Source organism: Chenopodium quinoa, unplaced genomic scaffold (assembly GCF_001683475.1).
Source record: "Chenopodium quinoa cultivar QQ74 unplaced genomic scaffold, ASM168347v1, whole genome shotgun sequence".
NCBI classification, from domain to species: Eukaryota; Viridiplantae; Streptophyta; class Magnoliopsida; order Caryophyllales; family Amaranthaceae; genus Chenopodium; species Chenopodium quinoa.
In genome coordinates this window covers 19,318,309-19,344,440 of record NW_018742204.1, presented here as the reverse complement: position 1 = coordinate 19,344,440, position 26,132 = coordinate 19,318,309, and the positions used below count along the sequence as shown (strand labels likewise).

General features: G+C 41.7%; 2 protein-coding genes across 2 annotated transcripts; one reads left to right on the top strand and one right to left on the bottom strand.

Moving 5' to 3' along the window:
* Window positions 1-3,940: 3,940 nt before the first annotated feature.
* On the top strand, window positions 3,941-5,938 carry LOC110721537. Its single transcript, XM_021900714.1, has 2 exons — window positions 3,941-5,166; window positions 5,255-5,938. The coding sequence occupies exons 1-2, from the start codon at window positions 3,969-3,971 to the stop codon at window positions 5,875-5,877; spliced, it is 1,821 nt and encodes a 606-aa protein (XP_021756406.1). The 5' UTR covers window positions 3,941-3,968; the 3' UTR covers window positions 5,878-5,938.
* A 91-nt stretch (window positions 5,939-6,029) lies between these two features.
* On the bottom strand, window positions 6,030-7,794 carry LOC110721547 (protein MAIN-LIKE 1-like). The gene is made up of 3 exons (XM_021900725.1): window positions 6,875-7,794; window positions 6,369-6,794; window positions 6,030-6,272 (listed from the first exon to the last, which is right to left on the bottom strand). Exons 1-3 carry the CDS (start codon window positions 7,625-7,627, stop codon window positions 6,132-6,134), a joined length of 1,320 nt encoding a protein of 439 aa, XP_021756417.1. The 5' UTR covers window positions 7,628-7,794; the 3' UTR covers window positions 6,030-6,131.
* Between the last annotated feature and the right edge of the window lie 18,338 nt (window positions 7,795-26,132).

Here is a 26,132-nt window from a genome sequence, read left to right as displayed (position 1 = left end):
TTGTGCACCTTTTAAGAAGTCAAACAAAATAGAAGTAGAAGTATTCAGTGTCTCAGTAAATACAATACGAAGTACTAATATAGTAATATTTGATACATCCTTCATTTTTAAATATTTATTCCACTTTTTTTTTGCGGCCGTTTTTAAATACATATTCCATTTTCTTATTTGAAAAGATTTTATAATATTAATTCATTTTTCTCAAATAGTGAGACCCAATTTACAACTTTTAGATCTTCTCTCCCCCAATTTACCTTCCATTAACCCCAACACCTTGTTTCAAAAAAAAAAAAAAAAAACACCTTTTTATATATATATATATATATATATATATATATATATATATTTTCAATTTCTTCTAAAACTCCGCATATAGAAAAATAAAGCAAATATTTAAAAATAAAGAAAGTACATTGAAATTTGGAAATTTGCATTATACACACTAATTAATACTTTGTACGGAGTACTTCTTATATAATTAACCCCCTTGGCCTCTTGGTTACCATACTGGTGCCCAAACCACTTAAAAAAAACATAAGGCTATCAAAAACCACTTAATATCAAAGGGGTGGACATATACTTTACAATATTATAATGAAGGGATTAAGTTTTTAAATGAATTTAGGACGATCAATCAAAGATGAGAGTGGACTAATGGTAGACTTCGATAGTAAGATATCCAGTGTTCCGACAAGCAGAATAAAGAGTTTCTATAGAGAATTGCTTTTTCGTACTATGATGAGTAGGAGTGGGCTTCTTTTGATGATGATTAAATTAATTAATCCTTAAATTTAAGTGAATGACACCTAAACACTAAAATATAATAGTGACGTCAACGACATTTTGAAGGATGATTCAATTGTAATGATGCTAATCAGACGTGAGAAACTTCTTTTACTCATAATGTCACAAAATATTTAGTGGGATGGATAACCATCCACTCGATTCAAAAATATGGATGAAAATTTGAATTGAAACAGGTTGGTTCGGGTAGATGATGGATGAACCAAGTGAAATATCAGGTTAGGTACTGATACATTCAAGTCATTACTCGATCAGTCGATCCATCATCTTGATTTTTTCGGGTCCACATAACAAGGCCCCGAAAATCATTCAACACTCTAAGGCCCTGTTTGATTCACCTTAATTTTACTGAACTGAAATTATTTTTACTGAACTTATTTTTACTGAACTGAACTTAATTTTAATGAACTGAAATTATTTTTACTGAACTGAAATTATTTTTACTGAACTGAAATTATTTTTACTGAACTTAAATTATTTTTACTAATTTTCTATTATAATTCTTCTTTAAGAAAACTGAATTTTACTGAACTGAACTTATTTTTACTGAACTGAAATTATTTTTACTGAACTGAAATTATTTTTAATGAACTGAAATTATTTTTACTGAAATGAAATTATTTTTACTTAATATTATTGTTTTAAGGTGAAAAGAACATGGCCTAACTTAAAAAAAAATAACTTAAAATATCTCCGCCTAAAATATCTCCGCCTCATCATCTTCCCCGTAAAACAAGCCCACCAATTTCCAAACAAAATCCAACTCTTCCAATTTTTCTTTCTTTTCCAAAGTTAATGCTTTTGACTTTTGTTTTTGAATTTCTAAATAAAAGTGAACTTTCTTAATTATCTCTTTCTTAAATGGCTAGCTAATTCACTTAATACTAGATTACCACTGTTTTTAGGCAAAATTAGAGGAGTAATCTATTCTCAATTGTAAATTCTGATGTCCATCAACGAGAGAATTGGAATAAAATTTTGGAAACAATGTACTCGTATTATGAAGATATAATACTAGTATTTGACAATTTCTTAGAATCTATTCACTTCACCTTAATTTCAGTTCGGTTCAGTTTGACTCCAATCAGTTCAGTTCGGTTCAGTTCAACTCTTAATTTTCTTCTCTCATAAAATATTCATTTCAGCTCAATATAATTCAGTTCAGCTCAGTATAGTAAATGTGAACAGACCCTTAGTAACATTAAACATTTGTATCTTGTTAAAAAAAAAGTCATTTAAAAAAATAATTTTTTAAACATTTTAGGGCCAATTTTTGTAATTAGAACATGGTCTTCAAATCATCAAAGAGACCAGACAATCTATTTGCTGTGTTTATGTTTTTCATACCTATAGTAGTACATTTTAGTAACAACAAAGAGTTTATATTAAGCCTTCATTACACGTTAACAAAACACTCACAAATTACAAAAACATAAACTACTAATTTAAAAGTCACTTCCCTAAAACATATATTGATCTTGCTGAATCAACTTATCACCCCAAGGCAACGCTCATACCAAAGTAAGTCCGACCCCTTAAATATTGGGATTTGTTAAACATCGCCCGCGTTTTTCTACATAAAGCCCACATTTTTTAAAAATGTTGACATTATTGCCCTTGTTTTAATTTTTACCGAAAATAAAATTTTTCACTCATAAAAAATGTGGAGCAGGACTGGATCGCCGAGTGAAACCGAAGAGCCCTCAACGTCGGGTAGATGCACCGGAGAGACGCCGTTGACGCCGGAAAAGGAGGTACGAAGCCATCTAAAACCACGAATTGGCGGCTGGTGTCCTGCCGGGACGCCGTGACCGTAGTGGTGGCGCCTAGCCAGGACGCCGCCACCGTGGCTCTGGCGCCTGGCCAGGACGCCGCCACCGTGGCCATGGCGTTTGGCCAAGACGCCGCCGCCACGGTGGCGGCGTCCTGGCCAGGCGCCACCGCCACGGTGGCGGCGTCCTGGCTAGACGCCACCGCCACGGTGGCGGCGTCCTGGCTAGGCGCCACCACTATTTTTTTTTTTTTTTTTTTTTAATTTAATTTAAAATTTGTTTATTTTTTTTTTTTGTGTTACAATTTTTTTCTTTTTTTTTTGGTTTTTTTTTTGTTTTGTTTTTAATTGTTTTAATTTGTTTTTGTTTTTAATTTATTTATTTTTTATTATTTTTTTTACAATTTTTTTCGTTTTATGTTTTTTTTTGTTTTTATTTTTTTGGTTTATTTTTATTTATTTAATCTAAAGTTTTGTTTATGTTTTTTATTTTTGTGTTTTGTTTTTTTTTTTTTTTTGAATACTTTTTGTTTATTTCTTTGTTTGTTGTTTATAATTTATTATTGTTTTTGCTTTTGTGCTAATGTTGTGTCAAATGTATTAATTTAATCTACTCTTATGTGATTATATTTATATGTTATTGTTGCAGGATTATGGTGGAGACGGAAATGATTATAGTGGGATTTTTGTACACGATGGTCTGTTCGAAGATGCTCAACAAGCGGTTGATTGGGCGAAACAGGTTGCAATTAGATCAGGTTTTTGTTTAGTAGTAGCAACTCATAAATCTCAACGGGATGGTAGAATGGATCGCATTTTGAGATGCGACCGTTATCGCAAAAGGGAGGAACGAGATTTCAGTCAAGCGATTCGGTTTGATACAAAGCGGAAAGGTTGTGGGTGTCAGTTCAGAGTAAAGGTTCGACAACAGCAAAGGGGTGACGGTTGGGAAGTGAAGAGTTACGGTAAATGGGGGTATCACAACCATGAGATGATCGCATATGAAGTGGGTCATCGACAGTTAAGTGGCCTAAGTCCTGCTGCGAAACTAATTGTAAAAGAAATGAGTGATGCTCAAGTGAAGCCTGCTAAAATATTAGCATCTGTGTTGGAGAAATTTCCTGAAGACCAGCCAAACCGAAGACACATCTACAACGTCAGACATAAATTGAGGTTTGAACGGTCAGAGGGAAGGAACCCTATACAGCAGCTTCTACACCAGGCACAAGCACGTGGTTACCTGTACTGGTTTGAATCTGATGAAGACACATCGGAGGTGACTCATTTGTTCCTTGTGCATCCTGATTGTGCTGATATGATTTCGTCTTGGCCATCTGTGATTCTGATCGATTCAACGTACAAGACAAACAAGTATAAGTTTCCACTGGTTGAGATGGTTGGGATGACTCCAACGAACCAGAACTTTTTGATTGGTTATGCAGTTATGAAGGATGAGACGGTTGCGAGTTACCGTTGGGTGTTGGAGAAGTTGAGAAATTACATCGGCCCAAGTGTTCAGCCATCGGCCATCGTCAGCGATTGTGAGGGAGGTCTCTTTGCCCCTATAGCGGAGCTGTTTCCGGAGTCGAGCCATTTACTGTGCACATGGCACATCAACAAATGCGTGAAAGTCAAAGCCTACAACCTTTTCAACAAGAACTTAGATTCAGCAGAGAGATTGGTAAATGGTAAGTGGCGGAAGATCCTGCAAGCTACCACGGAGGCAGAGTACGACCGAGCCTTGGATAACTTCAAGGATGCATACCAATGGTGCCCGGCAATCGTAGACTATGTGATGCAGCAGTGGGTGCCTCAGAGGGAAAAGTTTGTCAAATATTGGACAAACCAAGTTCTTCATTTTGGAAACACTACTACATGTAGAGTTGAGAGCGCTCATAGAGCTCTGAAGGACTGGATTGATTCTTCCACCTCTGCTCTGGATACACTGTTCGAGAGAATAAACAAGGCTATTGATACTCAGAGGAACGGCATCAAGAACTCTCTCGAGGACTCCAGACGGCGACATGGCACGATGTATAGCCATTTCATATTTAAGATTCTCCATGGTCGTGTGTCACACTACTGCTTGGGGTTGATTCTGAGCGAGCACACCAGGATGAGGGAGTTGGGTGATGAAGTGGCTATTCGGTGCGGATGTGCTATATCGGTGACTCATGGACTACCTTGTGCATGCACCATTCACCGCGTAATTACGCAAGATAGGGCGTCGTTACATGTTGATCAGGTTCATCCATTCTGGCGGACGCTCGTTATCAGAGAGCATGCTGTTCCACAGACAGTCAACCGTGAACAGGAGGAGTTGGAGCAGTTTCGTTCGATGTTTGACCAAGTGTCCTCCAGCCACCCTTCAGTCATTCGTAGTGCTACCCACGTACTTCATGACATGTTCAACTCGTCGTGCTTGGATCATGAGGAACCTGAGGGGGTCGAGCGACCACGGGGCCGACAACCACGGCGGGAAAGGAGTGCGTTTGAGTACATTCGTGGTCGTGGTCGTGGTCGTGGCCGTGGTCGTACATCGTCATCAAGTGGTAGTCAAACATCTTCGTCGGTGAATATGCCCGGCACCGGTACGGTACTTTAGTTTAATTTACTTTTTAGAGTGTTTGTTTAGTTTTCTGCTAACTTGTTAATTGTGTTTTTTGATGTGTGCAACAGGCAGAATGGACATTGAACATTTTCCATATAAAGACAGGATCCCTAACATCATGATGCCGTTCCTGGACGGGTGGAATGATGTGGTTGCAGATGGTAACTGTGGATTTCGGGTTGTGGCTGATGTGTTTCAGATGGGTGAAGACAACTACGGTTTAGTGCGTCAGTTGATGTACAGTGAAATCGCCTCAAACCGAGCTGTTTATCGCCACGTGTACGGACAGGACTTGGATAGGTCTCTGCAGCGTATCCGGTGGGGAGGAGGACGTTGCGGTCAAAATCATTGGTTCGACGCGCCCCTTGATCTCTTCGCCGTTGCAAACATCTACAAGTGTGCAGTGATGCATTTCGGCCTTGGTTTGCATGGTCGAGCTTACTATCCGTGTACCACGGTTCTGCCTTGGTGTTCGCGTGAGACCGTCACCAGACCGGTAAGAGAGGTTGCTATTGGATTTCTGGGGCCGTCATACAGACATTTCATCCGACTGGACCTGTCACCCGATTTTCCGGTCCCACCGATTATACCAACGTGGTACACCATTCGTACAGCAAGCGTAGAGGGCTGGGATGCGTTATATCATGACCGGGTGCAGCAGTGGAACAATCTAGTTGCCTTTTCTATGTGACCTAATATTGCTATTGCTATGTTTTTCCCATTTATTTAATTTTCGGATTCTAATTTTCGTATTTAGTTTTCCCATTTAAATGTGAACCTGTATTTAGTTTTCGTATGCCCACTAATTACAACTTAAAATAAAAGTTATAAAAACTAAAAATATAATGTCAAATTCTAAGAACTTAAAATAATAATTATAAGAACAGATAATGTTAACTTTTACAAACAACTAGGAAAATGTTTTATAAATGCACTGCCGACATATCAATAATCTCTCTGTGACGCCCACTGCCACTGCTCAAGGGCCCGTTCCAGTTCATCAATAACAGCTCTGCCTGTTGCAGTCGTCATGTTGTCCCTCTCCTCAAAAAGTCTGTGTCCCAACTGCGTCATCTTTCCCATCCACTACACATAACAAAACACATAAAATTCAATAACGACGTATTATGAGACGTATTATATGAAAAAAAAACACAACTACAAATGTTTTATGAGACGTACCGCATCCACGGCAGTGGGCGGTGGCACATCATCATCATCGGCGTCGTCGCCGTGGTGGACGTCTCTGATCAACCTCGGGTGCGAGTGCCGGTTGTACCACTCCATGTAGTGCTGGTCACACATGGCAGCCACCCCAGTTGGCGGCCGCTGCAACTGCTCAATCCATATGCGGGCAACCATCGGAAACTGCTCCCACGTGCCAATCATGCTTGCCGGCCATTGGACGACGTACTCCTTCAACGACGCAGATCGGACGGCCTTACTGGGCCATGCTGGTGGAGGAGGAACAACTTGGACATATCCAAGCTGGCGAAGACAGCGCTGCGGCATGTACGCCTCTACGATCTCACGATACTGAATCAGTCCCGTGTAGAGGGTCCTGGGTACCCTATTACTAGGGTTCTGGCCGAAAGGCATCCAGTTCACCTGCACATTTTTTAAAATTAGTAAGATTCATACAATAAACACATCAAACTATAAAAGTAGAAATAATTTAAACACTTTACCTCTAATGGGGACATCCTGTCAAGCAATAACCGTATCGATCGCAGGCGGTCAATGGACTTCTTCTCGACACGCGGACTCCACGCACAGGCACGTGGCTGGCCATCCCCAATAGGAACCGGGTCGCGGTGTGGTCGAAACGCCGGGAAATACTCGTATATCCACGTCTGTAACAACGTCATACATCCAGTGATACCTGCCGCATCAGCCCGGCTCGAGAATCCTAACTGGCGATACATGTACGCTAATGTAGCCGACCCCCAAGAAAACTGGCCTACTCTGTCGGGCTCACACGCGTCAACTATGTCGCGTGGCCTGAGCTTGTTTCCGCTCTTATCCGGAAACAAGGTACACCCGAGAAGAAGAAAAACATATGCAGCCAGCTGTGTGTCCTGCGTCCTACGTGAAGTGGGGTGCAAACATCGCTGCAAAACTGCTGCGATCTTAACACCGCCGTGATCCCACACACCAAGTGCCGCTGTGTACAGCGCAGCCCTATCCACCGCCAACAGCTCCGCCAATAAATCTGCCTGATCCGCATCTGTGACAACAGATGCTCGGTTTCCCTCTACGGGAATCCCAAGGATGGCCTCGACGTCATGCAACATGATCGTCATCTCACCGAACGGAAGGTGGAAAGAGTTCGTGTCCGGCTGCCATCGCTCAACGAAAGCCGTGATCAGCGTCGAGTCAATCCTCTCATGCATGGTGGCAGGAAGGTGGCTCACTCTAGTGGCCCTCAATCGGCCGACCATCTCGCTCTCCTCCGGCCAAGCCTCAGCCCAACTACACAAGAAGTTACAAGTCCTCTCCCGGGTTTGGCATTTCAAAATGCCGCTATCCAAAGCCCGCTCTTGGTCCTCCCAAATACGGGTAGCGATGTGTCCTAGAAAGCTAGGAATCACACTCCCGTCTATAGGTCCCCCAGCCACCTCGCCCCTCACCACCCAAGAATCATTAACGGCCCTCGACCGTTTTCTGCTAACCACAGACACAGTGGACGCAGATGATGTGCCAGATCTACTAACAAATCTACCATCTCTACCCTTACGCACGTCTACCCTACGCGTCTCATACACATCATCAAGCCTCTGACTGAATGGACCGTAATCATCATATGGTCCACTCTGATCGTCCACATCCTCATCTGCATCCTCCTCCTCCTCCTCCTCATCACCATCATCATCTTCATCATCCTCAGAATAGTGCACCCGTTCTCTACGAGCCGAGGCCGAAATACCACGGGATCTAACGTGTCTGGGCCCCGAGCTCTCCATTGAGTTCATCGTACTTCTCATAATGTCCATACTCTTCCCAGCCCCAGAACGAAAATACGATGCCTAACACAAAATAACAAAACATGTAATATGCAATATAAACATGTAATATAAACATAAAAAAAGTAATTAAAATAAATAAATAAAACAATATACATATGATGGAAAATAAATTAAAAACATTACAAAATATTAACAACCTAAAAATAAAAAAATTAATAACCTAATAAATAAATAAATAAAAAATTGGATAAAACAAAGCAAAAAAAAAAATTACCCAAAAAAAACAAATTGGAAAAAACAAAGTGAAAAATATAAAATTATAAAAACTTAAAAAAAGAAGAACATCAAAATTTTAAAAAAAATTTATAACAAAAAAAGGGAACATAAAATTTTTTTTAAGTAAAAAAACTAATTCAAAAAAAAAAAAAACAAGAACAATAAACAAGAACATAAAATTAAAAATTAAAAAAAAAAAAGAGGAACATAAAATTTTTTTAAAAAAAACCAACAAAATTTAAAACAAAATAAAAAAAAATCAGAAACATAAAATTTAAAATTAAAAAAAAGAAAAACAAATTTAAAAAAAAATCAAAAAAAAAATAATTATTTTCGAAAATTAAATTTCAAATTTAAAACCAAAAAAAAATTAAAAAAAAAAAATAAAAAGGCGGCGGCGCCTAGGCCAGACGCCGGTGCCGTGGTTCTGGCGCCTGGGCCAGACGCCACCGCCACCGTCACGGCGTCTGGCCTAGGCGCCGCCGCCGTGGTAGTGGCGTCTGGGCTAGACGCCGCCGCCGTGGTGGTGGCGTCTGGCCTAGGCGCCGCCACCGCCTCCGACCTTTTTTTTTTAATTTTTAAACACAAAATTAATAAAAAATACCTTCTCGCCGGAAAACCGCTGTCCACCCGCCGCCTGTGCCGCCACTTCCTTGCCGGGCCGCCTCGACATCGCTCGGAAAGTTTTTTAGAGAGAGAAAGTGGAAGTAGAGAATTGAGAGAAGAAATTGTGTTTTTTACTTTGAGGGCAAAAGTGACAATTCACTCTAATTTTGTGGGCTTTATGTGGAGATTCGCGGGCGATGTTTAGCAATTCAGTAAATATTTAATCTTGCTGAATCAACTGAACACTTCTAAAGGCATAGCTTTACACCATGCCAACAAAGCCATAGTCCGTTGTAGGGTGTACCATACACACATTGGAACACGACAGGCGACACACAACACATAATAGACTAGTACATTATATTACTGAACAATTCAGACGACAGAGCTTTACTACATATTGTACCAAAGTCCAGGGTACAATACACATATTGACACATATAAACTAGTACTGTGTATAGTGAACACCGTCCATGACACCATTCCTCCAAATTCTTTTATCTTCCTGGAATGACTGATATAACTTAAAAGGAAGATCTTCTTCCTTGACATAACTCTTTTCCTCATTCAACCCAAGTTCAGACCCCGAAAATGCCAATACATTAGTTGTTTTGTTATCTTTTTTTCCAATGCGTTGGACCTGAGATCTAGGGTTAATCGATAGTTCACGTAGAGTCTTTTGAATCTCGTCGATAATCTCATTCAAGGAAGAGAAACCAGGAGCCCTCGGCTCTAGGCCAAGCATGCGCAAAATGATCTCCTCATTATCACCGTTTATACGATCTAGTTTAACGTTTTTGGTTTTGGCCAACTTCAACCCGTTCCTCCAAGCAATTGCTTCAGCTATAGCAACATTATATTCATTGGGGAAGAGATGATCAAGGTTGTAAACTGCCGCGATTACAAGGTTTCCTTGTTCATTTCTAATTATACAGCCTGCACCCCCGTTTCGGAGTTGATGCCTGTCAGATCCACTGTAATGAAGGGTACAGTGATCATAACTTTCTGAAGAGCTTTCACCGGACATGAGCTTGCACACATCCCATAGTCCCCGTGCCACGTTACTATTCCAACAACCGTGGCCCCTACCTTAGCGACGTCTTTGACCAAGCTACTGCCTTCTCCGTAATGCTGCTCTATATTTCTGATGCTAATTGATTTCTCTTGCCTTATAAGCTCAGCCACCTGTAACCATTGAATGAGCAAACAAATGTATAGACTTGATTCACATACAGCTCATATATTGTACATAGTATATAAAATTCTTGAATAAGTTATACTTATATATACTTAGGGCTTGTTCTCTTACGTTGAAATTCAGCTCAGTTTAGTTCAGCTGAGTTCAGTTCAGTTCAGTTCAGCTCAGTTCAGTTCACTTCAGCTCCTAATTTCCTTCTCTTATGGGCTTGTTCTCTTACGTTGAAATTCAGCTCAGTTCAGTTCACTTCAGCTCCTAATTTCCTTCTCTTATAAAATATTCATTTCATTTCAATTTAGTTCAGTTCAGTTCAGCTCAGCTCAACTTAGTTCAAGTCAGTTCAGTTCAGCTCAGCTCAACTCAGCTCAGTTGAGTTCAGTCAATGAGAACAGGCCCTTAGTGTATACTTAGGTATGCATAATATATACACATCATCTAATTTCTTTAACTTTAGGAAATTTTGAAAAATACCACCATGTAGTATAGTCATTTTTTACATTACCACCTCAATTTTTCTTATAATTGTATTACAATATTAGTCAATAAAGTCATAAGTATGAAGTACACAAGGTACAAAGACACATATAATAGCTATGTTTATTTCGCTTTATTTTTACTTATCTAATGAGAACTAAATTTGATGTGAACTTTATAAATTTGATATGATTTGATTGTTTAATTTGACTAATCTTTGACCTAATTTATGCATTAATATATAATAAGAAAATAAATCAAGTAGGGTCTTATTAGATTTGTAACATTTAATATTTATTGATCCGAGCTTATTTTTGATCTGATTGTCAAATTTAACTAAAATTTGACTTTATTTGTACGCTTATAATATATAAGGGAAAAAAAACATTTCTAGGGTGATCCTAATAGATTTGTAATAATATGAATTTGATTTATATGAGATTTATGTATGTTGAGTAATTTAGAGTATGAGACAATATTCATGTTTGCTTTGCTTAATCAATGTTATTATAAGTGAAGGCCGGTGCTAATATAGGTGATGTGTTTTGATTAAGTATAGCAAAGTAATTAGAAACTAATAACCTCAGTTTAGAGATGATACTCGGTTTAGAGTGAAGAACCTCGATTTAGAGGGATAGCAAGGGGAAGCAAAGCTGCCCTGTCTTCTAGAAATCTTTTCAAATTACTTTTGTGAACAACTACCTAAGAGTAAGGTCTTGTTTAGTTTATTATTATTTTTTATATATATATTTTAGTAAAAATAAGATCAGATTTATAAAAAAAAAAAAATAATAAATTAAATCAGATCATCATTTTATAAACGGTTTTTTTATTGCTAAATATCTTTAAATACGTATCAAATTAGACAATTAGATCAAATTATATCATATCAAATCAAACCAAACCAGATCATACTAGCAAAAATAAAATGAATTTTGCAACCCCAAGTCTCAGCGTTATTAAGAAAAGAAGAGGCAAAATACTACCTGAGGAGGAAGATCCTCATACAATATTCTTTACTTTTTAAAATAAAATCATTACTTACTTTTTAACTTTTTCATACAATATTCTTTACTTTTTATTATTCTCATACAACATTCTTCACTTTTTATCCTTTTCATACAATATTCCTCTACTTTTTCCATCCCCCTTAAAACCGTACTTTTTAAGAGTTATTTGCCTGTAATTATGGGATGGAAGGAGTAAAATTTTTATGGACAAATAGTCCGCACTAATTAAAATTATTTTGGTTGATTTTATTTTCTTTCTTAATTACTCCCCCCGTCCCTAAATTACATTCCTTATTTCTATTTTTGGTATTCTAAAATTACATTCCTCTTTTCTATTTTTGGTAAGTGTTTTTTTAGTAAATCAACTCTCTTTTTCTGTTTTATATTTAATGTTTTCTCACTCATCCTTACCTAATCTCACTCATAATCCATGTGCTAAATTACAATGAATATAATTGGTTAAAAATTTTCAATTAGGAGCATGTGATTGGTCCTTTTTTTTTTTTTGCAAATGATTGATGACATGTCATGAGTAATAACTAATCTTTGTACTTCCCATTGCATTATCTAATTATTGTTATTTGTCTTATTCTTCCCTCCTTAATTCCCGTGTAAATTTCCATAGAGGAATGTAATTAGGGACGGAGGGAGTAGCTATTAATCATATAAAAAAATAGTCAAATTAAAATGTTGTAATATATATTTGAAACAAATTTAAGTATATACATCTTCTTAAAATGCTTTAAACCTCAATATCATCTAAACAACCACTTCCGTCATCTAAATTAGAGGTGTCAAAAACTTACCCGACTCAAAAGGTTTACCTAAAACCGAACTGTTTTCGAACTGGTTGAACCCGAAAAGTTTTCATCCAAATTCGATCTGGAATCAATCCGAATTTAACTTGAAATCGTTTTTACCCGGAAATTTACGATCCAAACCCAACTTGGTATCAACTCATTATTTATCTGAAACTAATAAAACCTGACAACTCAAGATCTGAATTCGATTTAACCCGAAACGAAATCTACCCAAAACCATTTATACCCGAAAAATACCTCATTTTACCCGACCTTTTTTTACCCGATTCAAAACTATTCGCAACCCTACTAACTTGACCCAAAACTTATGAGTTAATTAGTTAACGGTTTTTTTATTATAGTGGAGACTATAGGATTTTGAATATAAAGTGTAGTTAATTGGAGTTATGTTTAATTGTTAGTAGAAGAGAGAAATTCTACTAACAATTAATTAGTTAACACTTGCCGGATTTTGTAGTTGGAAAACCAAAATGGGTAATGCTACTTAAAATTTTTGAATTTAGTGGGAAATTTTTTTGATAAAATATTTAAGCGGGTAATTGTTGACAAAATGACCTATTTGGTGGATAGTTCTCGATAATTTTTCCTATAATTAATGACCAAATTTTAACATCTTTCAAATTGAATGTTGTTGGCTGCCTTTTGGGTCCCCCCCCAAAAAAAAAAAAAAAAAAAAAAAACACTTAATATCAAAGGGAAGGACATATACTATACAATATTATAAAAGGGATTAAGTTTTTAAATGAATTTAGGGCGACCAATAATTGTAGACTTCGATAGTACTTGTAAGATATCCAGTGTGCCGACAAGCAGAATAAAGTTTCTACTCGTATGAAATTTGCTTTTTCGTACTATGATGAGTAGGAGTAGGCTTTTTTTTTTTTTGGATAATTTCGTACGGTGTAGTAAATTAATTAATCTTAAAGTTAAGTGAATGACAATAATGACGTCAACAACATTTTGAAGGATGACTCAAGTGTAATGACGCTGATCAGACGTGACAGTTTTTTTTCTTTTTTTTTTTTTTTTTTTGGAATAGAGACGTGACAAATTTCTTTCACTCATTAATTCATTATGTCACAAATTTTTTTAAGTGGAATGGTGGACAATTTTTTTTTTTAAGAGAAAATGAGATGTTGAAGGTTGGGGTGGTAATATTCTAATATTATCATCCATACCCGAATAGATAATTATTCACCCAATCCAAAAATATGGATAAGAACTTGAATTTAAGCGGTTGACGAATGAATGATTGATAATTCAGATAATGAATTGGGTCGAATTCAATTGATGATACATCCACCCAAGCCATATTTGATCCATCAGGCTCGTCTTTGACCCGACAAAAATCAGGGTCCAAAATTTAGACAAATCTGATTATAATACTTCAACTTAGAAAAAAAAATATCCACCTCATCATCTTACTTGTAAAACAAGCCCACAATTTCCAAACAAAATCCAACACTTCCAATTCTAGCTTTTAACTTTTCCAAAATGAAATTAATGCTTTTGACTTTAGTTTTTGAATTTCTAAATATTATTCCCTTAATTATCTCTCTTAAATGGATTACAATGGGCTTCAGATAGTGCATGGGTTTCAGTCCCTCACAGTCTTTACTGATTCCTATAATCTGATTTCGCTTCTTCGTGTGATGGTCAAGGTAACATTGATTACCTCTGGCTCATCAGCAAGATTAGGCGGCTTGGCTCAACCTTTTAATATTGTCGTGTCCATAAGGCAGATATTGTCAACGTGTTCATCTTGCTCATTAAATTGCTGGAGAAGCGGTAGTTAATTTTATTTGCTTTAGTACTAATTAGCACTTAATTGTATTCCTTCCGTCCCTAAATTGCATTCTTACTTTTAGCATTTATTCGGTTATTCCTCACATAATAAAAAGAAGTGTGAATGTAATTTAGGAACGGAGGGAATACTAGATTACCACTATTTCTAATGTCTATTCAGTTTACATCAACGAAGGCACCAAGAAATTAAGAATGAAATTTTGAAAACAAATGATTATGAAGATATATTAGCATTACAGTATTTGACAATTTTGCTTCAAAAAATGTTAGAAGGATGATTTTAAATCTCAAATATTGAAATTATGAAAGTGTAAAGTTATGTTTATATATTTTATTTCACCTAAATTTTTACCCGATAGATCTGTTTTGGGTGTTTTTTAGATTTCCTTGGATATTGGTCACGCTCTCCTGGCAACGAGGCGGTCCGACCTGCAAAACAACGAATATTCCGGTTGTCGGAATATTCGCCTCCGACGATCAAGTTAGTAATCGGAAACGGAAAAGGCTAGAGAGAGAAAGTAGAGAGAAGTTGGAGCTATTTAATGCTCTTTTTGTTGTAATATCTTAATCCACCCCTCCCATCATAAATGATTGGGGTATTTATAGGGGTGGGACTCGTGCCCCATTCTAGGGTTTGTACCTTAGAATTGCGTGACGTGATTGGCTGCACAATCAGTGAATGCCACGTGTTACTTTGGGGGCGCCGCTTTGCGGCTTTCAATGATATCTCTCGGGATTTGGGCCCTGGCGTTATTAGGCCTCTTTTGCGTGCTGATTTCAGGGAAACACATGCCCTAAACACGTGGCATCTTCCTGTGACGACACGTGTCACCCTCTAACTGGGCCACGTGTCGCTACGAGATTGGCCTGAACCTTTGAGTGCTCTTGAGCTGGACACGTGGCATCTTCCCATAGTGACACGTGTCACCCTATAAATGGGCCACGTGTCACTACAGGACTGGTCCACGTATACGGGGTATTTTTACCCTCAACAAGATCTATCCAATGCATCCATGAATGATGGATGGATCGGATGTTGATGAATTAAAATAAATAAATGAGTGAAGGTGTGAAGCTATAAGTATTATTTTGATCTGATTTGACTTGTATGTTCTTTTATTCTAAATACTACATATTTTCATATTGATCTTGTTCATATGATTATCAATTACATAATACTAATATGTGCTTTGATTTTTGTTTTCCATATATATACATAGTATTGTTGATGATCGAGGTTCAGGAATATGTTTGATACTCTATAATGCCCCCTCAAATATTAAGAGCTCGTTGGGATTGAAATGTGGATGCAGCATGGACACTCCTCATAACCTGCGCGAAATATTCCACTTAAAGTGGGGGTGGATGAGATTTGAACTCATTACCTTTGTATCACATTGGCTATAATACATATACTCTATCAAATATTTAATTTAAGCCTTCATTACAGTTAACAAAACACTCAAAAGTTACAAAAACATAGATTAATTATTTGAAAGTCACTTCCCTAAGCTATAACCTATATTGATATTGCTTAATCAACTGATCACCTAAAAGGCAGAGTTTAATACCAAAGTCCGACCCCTTAGATATTTGATCTTGATCAATCAATTGAACACTTCAAAAGTCACAGCTTTACACAATACCAACACAGCCGAAGTCCAGTGTATCTACACACATTGGCACATGACAGGCGATACACAACACATAATAGTAGACTAGTACATTATATTACTGAACAATTCAGAAGACAGAGCTTTACTACATATTGTACCAAAGTCGGATGTACCGTACACACATCCATTATTGCAGGCACATACATGACAGGGAAACACAACACAAATAAACTAGTACCATGTATAGTCAACACCGTCCATGACACCATTGTTCCAAATTCTTTTATCTTGTTGGAATGACTGGGCTACCTTAGAAGGAAGATCTTCTTCCCTAACATAACTCTTTTCCCCAAGTTCAGACCCCGCAAATGCCAATTCGTTAGTTGTTTTGTTATCCGTTTTTCCAATGCGTTGGACCTGGGATCTAGGGTTAATCGATAGTTCACGTAGAGTCTTTTGAATCTCGTCGATAATCTCATTCAAGGAAGAGAAACCAGTAGCCCTCGGCTCTAGGCCAAGCACTCGCAAAATGATCTCCTCATTATCACCAATTATACGATCTAGTTTAACGTTTTTGGTTTTGGCCAACTTCAACCCGTTCCTCCAAGCAATTGCTTCAGCTATAGCAACATTATATTCATTATTGGGGAAGTGATGATCAAGGTTGTAATCTGCCGCGATTACAAGGTGTTTGGGTCCAATTTATCCAATTGGGCCTAGGCATTAAATGATCCAATCAAAAGCCCAAGGTCAAGGTTCAACTCTCCAATTGTGCTAAAGTCATAGGTCAGCCCTCAAAGCAAGCCAATTGGGCTAAGGCCCAACTTCTCCATGTATGAAGAGGTATAAAAGCCATCAATATTCATATATTCTAGGGGATTCATTCATAGATTCATATATTCTCATATACTCAAAAAAAGCCTCAAGCAACAAATTCTCTTGCATAGTGTTCTCTTTCTACACATTGTACTGACTTTAGCATCGGAGGGGCCTTCCTCGGCAACATCCCCGAGGCTAGTTTACGTGTGTTTACTGCGCAGGAAACCTTCGGCCCAACATAACTTGGACTGAATCCAGTCTTCTCCGCTTCAACGGACCTTCGGCAAGGTCCCATTGTTTTCACCCGAAACAATTTGGCGCCGTCTGTGAGGAAGACTTTCAAAAATCTTTAAGCCAAATTTCTAACCAAGATCATCTTGCAATTATCTTAGTAGCAATGGCTAAGAACCGCAAGAGCAAAAGCCTCCGTCAAGGAGCGGGCGAAAAGCCTAAAATCCCTACACCATCACCCTCGCCGGACCGGAACTCTCCCAAGGGTGCCAGCTCGGGGGGAGGATCATACAAGGAGGATTCCCTTTCTCCCGTAATTCATGACTCTCATCATAGGCCGAGTCACTCTCGGTCTAGCAGGGGTGAGTCCGATCATAGGACACATTCAGTGCCCCAAAGCCAACCATCGGTTGTGCGCCCTCATTCCCATACTCGGCCGAGGACCCCTTTGACGGGGCCCAGCTCGGAAGAGGTGGCAAGAGCGCTGGCAGTACTCATGAGGGCACAAAATATGCCACCACCTCGTGATCGAACTCCTCCGCATACCCGGCATCAGCGGAGGAAGTTAGACCATAATGGTGGGAAGCTTCCTTCCTTCCGGGAACTGGAAGAGTGGGAAGAGGATACCTGGAAGAATGAAAAAGAGAGGAAAAAGAACCCTCAATTTTTAAAAGGATCCTCATCCTCACGACCAGAAATGCATAAGAGCAGCAGCTCAGCTTCTCGGCCAGAATCTACTCACCGAGAACCTGAGACTGTTCGCCGAAGCGTCCTCGACCGACTCGGCGGCAAGGAATCGAGCGTGCGCAGTCGCCTCTCGTTCCCTGCAGCCGAGGCCCAGACTTCCCAGCCAGGGACGAAAACCACTCCTACCTCTCTAAGAGGGCGGAGCGCGGTCCCTTCGGCCAGGAACAAGGGCAAGGCCGTTATGCTACCCGCCAGTTCACCATTCGAGCAATGGATACTGGAAGAGCGCGTGCCCACGGTTAAAATACCGTCGCACATCACATATGACGGCACCTCGGATCCGAAGGATCATGTGGCCTCGTATGAGACTCATATGCATTTTTGCCCCAGATCCGAAGCGACTTGGTGCAAATATTTCCCAACCACTCTCAAGGGGGTCGCGCAAGCGTGGATCTCCAAGGGAGTAAAGCAAGGCTCCATAACAGGGTGGGATGATCTGTCCTCCAAATTTAGGAGCAAGTTTTCCACGGCAAACCGCCGAGAGAAGACTACTGCAGAACTCATGAGTCTGCAACAGGGGGAAACCGAAAGCCTCCGAGACTATCTGACCCGTTTCAGTAACGAGTCATCCAACGTCTCTCAGCTGGACCAGGGGCTAGCCGTTTTTGCGATGCAGAATGGCCTTCAGCCCGGAAAGTTCCTAGACTTTATGGTCATGCATACCTCGCAGACCTTGGAGGAAGCTCTGAATGCCTCGGATAAGTTCATCCGAGCCGAAGAATGGAACAAAGCGAAAACCCAACCTCAATTTGGGGGAGGGAAACAAAGACAAATACCCTTGTCTGAAGGCCAAGGCCATAAGGCAAAGGGAAAGTCAAAGGCCTCGGAGCAATCTTCGGCCAGCGACCCAAAGAAGGAAAGATCTGCCTCATACACAGGCAGATACGAGTCCTACACACCGCTCTCTCTTCCACGCGCCAAAATTTACAGCGTGACGAAGGAAGAGCAGAGTTACCAAAAGCCGAGACCACTCCTAGAGTGGTATCAGCGAAAAAATAAAAATCAGTGGTGCGAGTTCCACGAGTCTTCGGGACACAACACTGAGGAGTGTATCCAACTGAAGGACCAGATAGAGGACATGGTCCGGAAGGGATACTTGAAAAAATACATCGCGGATCACCGCGAGAAAAAAGAATCCGAGAAGTCAGCAAAGGACTCTCGGCAAGACCTTGACTTCCCCCGGAAAAACAGTAAAAAGCCGGAGGGGAAATTCCCTCCGATCAATGTTATCTCGGGAGGAATATACTCTCGGAGGGAAATTCCCTCCGATCAATGTAAAGGACCTGGCTGAAACTTTCGCCACCTTGAGAAAGCATCAAATGAAGCTGAATCCGAAGAAGTGTGTCTTCGGCGTGAAGTCAGGGAAATTCCTTGGGTTCATAGTCAGCAAAAGGGGGATTGATGCCAATCCCTCTAAAGTCAAAGCGGCGCTCGACCTTCCTGAGCCGAAAACGAAGCGGGATGTTCAGCGGCTCACCGGAAGAATGGCAGCCCTCTCGAGGTTCATTTCCAGAGCTTCGGATAAGGGGTTACCTTTCTTCAAAGCCCTGAAACTCCCGAAAACAAAAGAGCTCGTTTGGGAGGAAGAGCAAAAAGACGCCTTCAAACAGCTTTGGGAGCATCTGGCTCGACTCCCAACGCTGTCTAGCCCAGCTGAAGGAGAAACTTTGTACCTATATGTGGCCGTTAGCCCAGCCACCATCAACGCAGTATTGCTGAAGGAAGAAAGTAAAAGTCAGCAGCCGATCTATTTTGTCAGTCATACACTGACGGATGCCGAGACTCGCTATCCTCTACTCGAGAAAGTCGCTTTCGCGGTAGTAGTAGCTGCTCGGAAGCTGAGGCCCTATTTTGATTGCCATCAGATAGTGGTCTTAACTGATCAGCCGTTGGAAAAAGTTCTCGGCAAGGTTGAAAAATCTGGTAGGCTAACCAAGTGGGATTTTGAGCTCACCGAATTCAGCATCAGCTACCGTCCAAGGGCTGCCATTAAGGCTTAAGCTCTAGCGGATTTCTTGGCCGAATGCTCATACCAAGAAGCGCTAGACGGTGAAAAGAAAGTCTGGACCGTGTTTACGAATGGATCTTCCACCCAAAGCGGTTCGGGGGCAGGAGTGGTGATAACTTCTCCCGAAGGCAAATCCTTTGAGTATGCACTAAAATTTTCTTTTAAGGCCTCGAACAATGAAGCCGAACATGAGGCAGCAATCGCCGGCCTAGAATTGTGCATCTCCCTGGAAGCCGATCATGTCTGCCTGAAAACAGACTCTCAGCTAGTTGCATATCAGATCAGCGGCAGCTACGAGGCCAAAGAGCCCTCCATGATAGCTTATCTTGCCAAGATCAAATCAGTCATTGCAGAGCTAAAAACTTTTGAGGTTCAGCTGATCCCAAGGGGTCTGAATACTCAAGCCGATGCACTCTCCAAACTTGCCAGTTCATCTCTTACCGAGCTGAACAGGTCTGTATATGTAGAAGTGCGCCGAGAGAGAAGTGTCGACGAAGCACCTGAAGTGTGCTGCGCTGACCCAGAGCCTAGTTGGATGGACCCCATCCTAGCTTTCAAGCTTCGGGGAGAAACTCCCGAAGATAAAGCTTTGGCCTCCAAGATAAAGAGAACCAGCTCTAGGTTCATTGTCTTCAGGGTGGAACTTCTGAAAAAGTCCTTCTCAGCCCCATTGCTGAAATGCGTGGGACCAACAGATGCAGATTATATCCTACGGGAGATTCACCTCGGCATCTGTGGGAACCACATTGGGGGAAGGACCTTAGCCCACAAGGCATTGAGGGCTGGATATTACTGGCCCACCATGATCGCAGATGCTAAGGAGCTGGTTCGGAAATGCAAAAAATGTCAAAAGTACGCTCCAGTTATCCATCAGCCAGCAAGGGATCTTCAGCCGATCCTTAATCCACTCCCGTTCGCCCAATGGGGACTGGATATACTGGGACCATTTCCAGAGGCTGTGTACCAGAAAAAATGGCTGATAGTTGGTGTCGACTACTTCAGTAAATGGATCGAGGCCGAAGCAGCCTCGAACATTACAGAGCAAACTGTCAGAAAATTTATCTGGCAGAATATCATCACTCGATTTGGCATCCCGAGAGTATTTGTCTTCGATCATGGGAGGCAATTTGATAACTTACCGCTGAAGCGGTATACAGATCAGTTCGGCATCAAACTGGCATATTCAGCGGTATGCCACCCGCAAAGTAACGGACAAGCCGAAGCTGCAAATAAACAGATCTTAAATGCCCTCAAGAAGAGGGTGGAAGATCAAAAGTCCAAGTGGCTGGAGGAGATCCCAGGAACCCTTTGGTCCCTTCGGACAACTGAAAAAGAGGCAACGGGCTATTCACCTTTTGAACTGGTGTATGGTGCCGAAGCCGTCCTTCCAGTGGAAATTGGCTCTGAGAGCCTACGAGTGCACCACTTCTCGGCTGAGAATGAGCGACTGATGAGGGAATCTCTCGATTTCCTCGACGAAGTAAGAGACTCACCCCGAGACAGAATGGCCGCTTATAAGCAGAGAATCAGCAAATTTTATAACCGAAGGGTCCATGCAAGGCCTCTCAAAATTGGGGACCTTGTCCTTCGGAATGCTGCTGCAGTTCAGAAAGGCCGAATCCATGGGAAACTCTGAGCTGCATGGGAAGGACCTTATGAAATCTATGATGAGCTTTAGCCAGGGACATACCGACTTCGGCAGTTGGATGGAACTGAGTTGAAAAATCACTGGAACGCTGATGTACTGAAAAAATATCATGTGTAAACCCTTCGGGGCAGAACAATCTTTGTAAGTACATTTTGAACTAATGAAAGGCCTTGGAGCCGCCATTTATATAAATGTTTACAACTTTTTATCCTTTCAAAGTTTTCTTTGTTCTATCTACTCTTTAAGGGTTTTTTATTCAGCCTCGTCTGAAACCTTCGCCTTCGGGTAACTGGGTTTCAGATTGCTGACAAAACTCGTCTTTTTAAAGAACACTGGTCTTTCAGCTGAAGTCAAATCTCAGTAAGACTTGTTCTCCAAAGACATGAGTCCATGGACAATTCTGGGATATTGCCTTAACTGAGCCTTGTATCCCAGAGAGCCATTATCCAAATCATTGCCTTAAGTTGGCCCTGTGTTTCGGGTATCCATTTTTCAAAGATAGACAGAAAATCAAGGATAACAGCAACAGTTGAAAATTGTTTATTCAGCCTCGTCTGAAACCTTCGCCTTCGGGTAACTGGGTTTCAGATTGCTGACAAAACTCGTCTTTTTAAAGAACACTGGTCTTTCAGCTGAAGTCCAACTTCAGTAAGACTTGTTCTCCAAAGACGAGTCCATGGACAATTCTGGGGCCTTAACTGAGCCTTGTATCCCTGAAAGCCATTATCCGAAACATTGCCTTCAGTTGGCCCTGTGTTTCGGATACCCATTTTTAAGAAGTGAAGAAATTGTTTATTCAGCTGAAGCAATACTTCAATTTCTGGGGGGGCAAGAAGCACTATCAGTGCAAGTTTATGTTCAGCAGAATTGAAGAAATAGTAAAGCATTCAAAAACAAAGCAGCTGAAGAAAAGAGCATCAAATTAATAATTTATGCTCAGAAATTGAGCTACAAGTTCAATTAAACTGTATCGGCAGCCGCCCACAAGCGGAAAATAACAGCTGCCGAAATACGTACATAAGCAAAAAAATAAACTGTTGTACGACAAGGCAAGCTGAAGCAAAAAACAAGGCAAAAAATTCAGAAAGCGGCAAGTCTAAAGTTAAGCGCATGATGAACCGCAAGATTCTGAAGACGACTGCCCGAGTTCTTATGCTTCAGCCCGAGGATCAGACTGATCAGCATTATTGAGCCCCATGGTGGCCTCAACCCCAGCAGCAGAAGAAGCAGGCTTTGCACTCTGCCGAGCCTCCCTTGCCCTCTGTTCAGCCTCCAACTCCATTCTCTCAGCTTCTTCTTCGGCTTCCTCAGCCTTAAGAATTTCAGCTTCGACTGGAGTTGCATACTTCATATGAGGGTCTTCGGGATTCTGGACCCATTCAGCACACTTGGACCAGTCCAGCCTCGGCTCAGCATGAAGGCAGACTCTTCGGCATACTCTGAACCCGTTTCTGAAACCCATTTCATATTCTTCGTGGGTATAGACACGGACTTTGAGTAGAGCCTCAGCATCAGCCAACTTCTTCTGGGTCTCCTCCAAGTCTTCCTTGGATTTCTTCAGCTCATCGGCGAGCTTGGAGGAGGAACCTTTCAGCTCATTCAGCTCCTGCTGAACTTGGGAAGCCTCTGTCTGAGCCTGGGCCACTTCTTCTTTTTTGGCCATCAGCAGATCCTCAGCCTCTTGGAGCTTAGCTCTCTGAGCTTCAGCAGCAGCAGCAGCCTCTGAGAGTTGGACATCCCTGGCCTGGAGCAGCTCTTCAGCAGCCATTCTGCTGGCTTCAAGAGCTTCTAGCCGTTGCTGCACTTCAGCTTGTGCAGCAGCTCCTTCCTGAATACGGCTCTCAACGGCAGCCTTGAATTTGGAGACGTCCACTCCCATGTGCTCCTGGAGGAATTTTTCCCCTTCCATCAGTGGGGGAAAAACTTCCTTCTCCATAGCGTCGCAGAAGGTTTTGAGGGCTTCAGCAGCTTTTTTTCTCGTACTCCTCACCCTTCTGCTGCTTCTCTTCAGCTGCTGCTTGCTTCAGCTTAGCAAGCTTTAATTCCTCTTCAGCTACCTTCTTGTCGTGCTCGGCAGCGTCTACCCTATCTTGTAGGGTATCTATCAGCTCTACAGTGAGAGTCTGATTGTGCACGAACTGAAAACAGGAGCACAAGTTAAAAAATAAAAATAAATAAAAATAGAGCTGAATTTTAGAGGAGATAAAGGCAAGGAAAATCACCTGCATCATCAGCAGTTGGTTAGACCTGGCTGGGTCAGGAACTGATCTGCTGGATTCGCCCATCCCAGCAGTGGCCTTCAGCGACCAGATTCTTGCCCTATCTACTTCGGACATGCCAGCAAAATCGCCGAAGTAGGCTGCAGCACCTTCTCGGTTCTGACCCCATATGAGGTCCCAGATGTGATCTGGGATTGGAATTCGGGGGGCCGAGAAACCCATTTCTCCAGATTGCAGAGTCTGGAAGGAGGGAAAGGATGACGATGGAGCTTGTTTAGCTTTGGATGGCTCAGCATCATCCTTCTCAGAGGAGTCAATTACTATGACCTCCTCTTCTTCAGGGGTGAGGACGAAAGCCTCAACCTCTCTTGCAATGTCTGCCGTGAAACCCTCAGCACTGGGCATCACAACATCCTTATTCTTGTGCTCAGCAGCACTCTCCTGAACTTCTTCTTGAACCCCTCCCTTAGATTCGGGAGTTTTTTGATCCACCTCCATCTCAGGAGGTGGCGGAGGGGTCTTTTGAGGTGATTGAGGTTGTGGCCGGGGAACCCTCGGCGATCCATTGCCTTCCTCGGGTTCCCTTATTTCAACGCCGATGGTCATCGACCTCCGCTGAAAGTCATGCGGCCCGATGATGGCCATTCTTCGGCGCCTTTTCTGAAGGGGCTGCTCGTCCATGTCTGAGTCTGAAGACTCTTCTTGTATTTGGTCTTCGGGACGAACAGGGGCTTTCCCTTCTCCGTGTCTGTTACTCTCTTCAGACTGTAACAGACAGGGGGGAGGAAGAATGTGAGTACAAAAAAAAAAAAAAAAAAAAAAAAAAAAGAAAGACAAAGTTAAGTCTGAAAGCTCACCGAGGTCTTCAGCAAAGCCTCGTCTTCTTCAGCTGCCCTAGCTGCAGCTTCTTCTTCAGCAGCTCTCGAGGACCCTTCTCCTCCTTCGTAAGCTTCGAGAACCCGTGCAACCTCTTCGGCTGTACGAGCAGCTTCAGCTTCTTCGTCCAGCAGCTGAAACCAGGGGTCTCTCTTCTTCCATCAAGGCTTCTGCCTCTGATACAGAGCAACAGCCTCAATTTGGAAGTGGGAAGAGTCTAGATGAACTTCCCTATGCCTCGGTTCAGTGATAGACGGGGCCCGATCAGTTACAACTCGTTCTCGGTTGACGCCAAGACGAGCGTAGTTAATGCCAACGTTGGTCTCGTCCCGCTCTGAAAAAGAAAAGGGGAAAGGTCAGTTCAGTTAGGTTGGCATAGCATAAAAAAGCGAAGTGAGGAGAAAAAGAGATAATTAAAAAGCCTCGGCCCCAGCCGAAGAAGCTTACCATCCTTAAACTTTCGGCTGAGGCCAACAGCTGCTAGCATGTTCTCTTGGAAAACATAATGCGTATCGGGGAGCCAAGTCTCCGGGATATGCTGCATTCGGCCGCTGCCCCCCCGGTTCGGCAGCTTGCCGAAGATATTTTGTTGATCAAGGTTCGGATCCGGCCCGTTATCTGCGGGGGGACCTAGACTTCCCATGTCGGGATCAGGCTCAGCAAGGTACCGGGGAGCGCTGAAGACGCAAGGGTGGCCCGGATCTGTGGGTGCCCTAACCCAAATCCATTGACCTCTCCAGTCCTTGTCTGAAGAGTCGTTCGGCCACATGGTCAGGTACTGGGGCCGAGACTCAATTCGGTACCACCCAGAACCATGGCTTCCGTGCCCACTTTGAATATTTGGCACTAGCCGATGAAGCTTTTTGAAGCAGTGCAGGTTCGGCACATACTTGAAGAACTTGCAGACCCATAAGTATGTCATCACCCTTCGGATGCTGGTAGGAGTTAGCTGACATAGGGAGATATTGTAATGGATCAGCAAGTCTCGGACAAATACGTCCAAAGGGAACCTCAGCCCGTACTGAAGCTGTCTTGTGTACACCCCCACATACCCCGGGGGTGGACGATGGATTCTATCGGATGCCGCGGGCATTCGGCACCAATACCCATCAGCTTCAAAAATGCCGTAATGCAACTCAATTTGCTCGGCAAACCGATATTGTTCGGCATTCTCCACCCACCATGAGTAGGGGCGGTTTTTTATCATGGCCGAAGCTACTTCGGCATTCTCCCACTCTGAAAACCCGGGGAGGATATCCCAAAGGACAGCGGGAACTTCATCGTCCCGTCCAGAAGCGCTCAGCCCCTCCGTTCTCTGAGGAGGAGCCGAGGAAATTGGAGTCGCCCTAATCCCTTCAGCAGGGTCAGACTCTGGCCTTTGTCCATTCCAGATCCCAATCCTGTTCCTAGGATCGGGAATTGGCCTTGCTCTTCTTGGAGCACGGGCTCTACCTCTAACTCCTCTTGCCATTGATTATTTCGAAGAAAAAAGTCGAAAAAAAGGGGGAAGGAGTTCGAATTCGAAGAAAAATAAACTGAAATCAAAGGAATTTACCTTAATCTAAAGCGAAAGTTGCCGATTTACGAGTTCGTAGTGGCAAGTCTCAGTTTCTAAGCTTAATGCT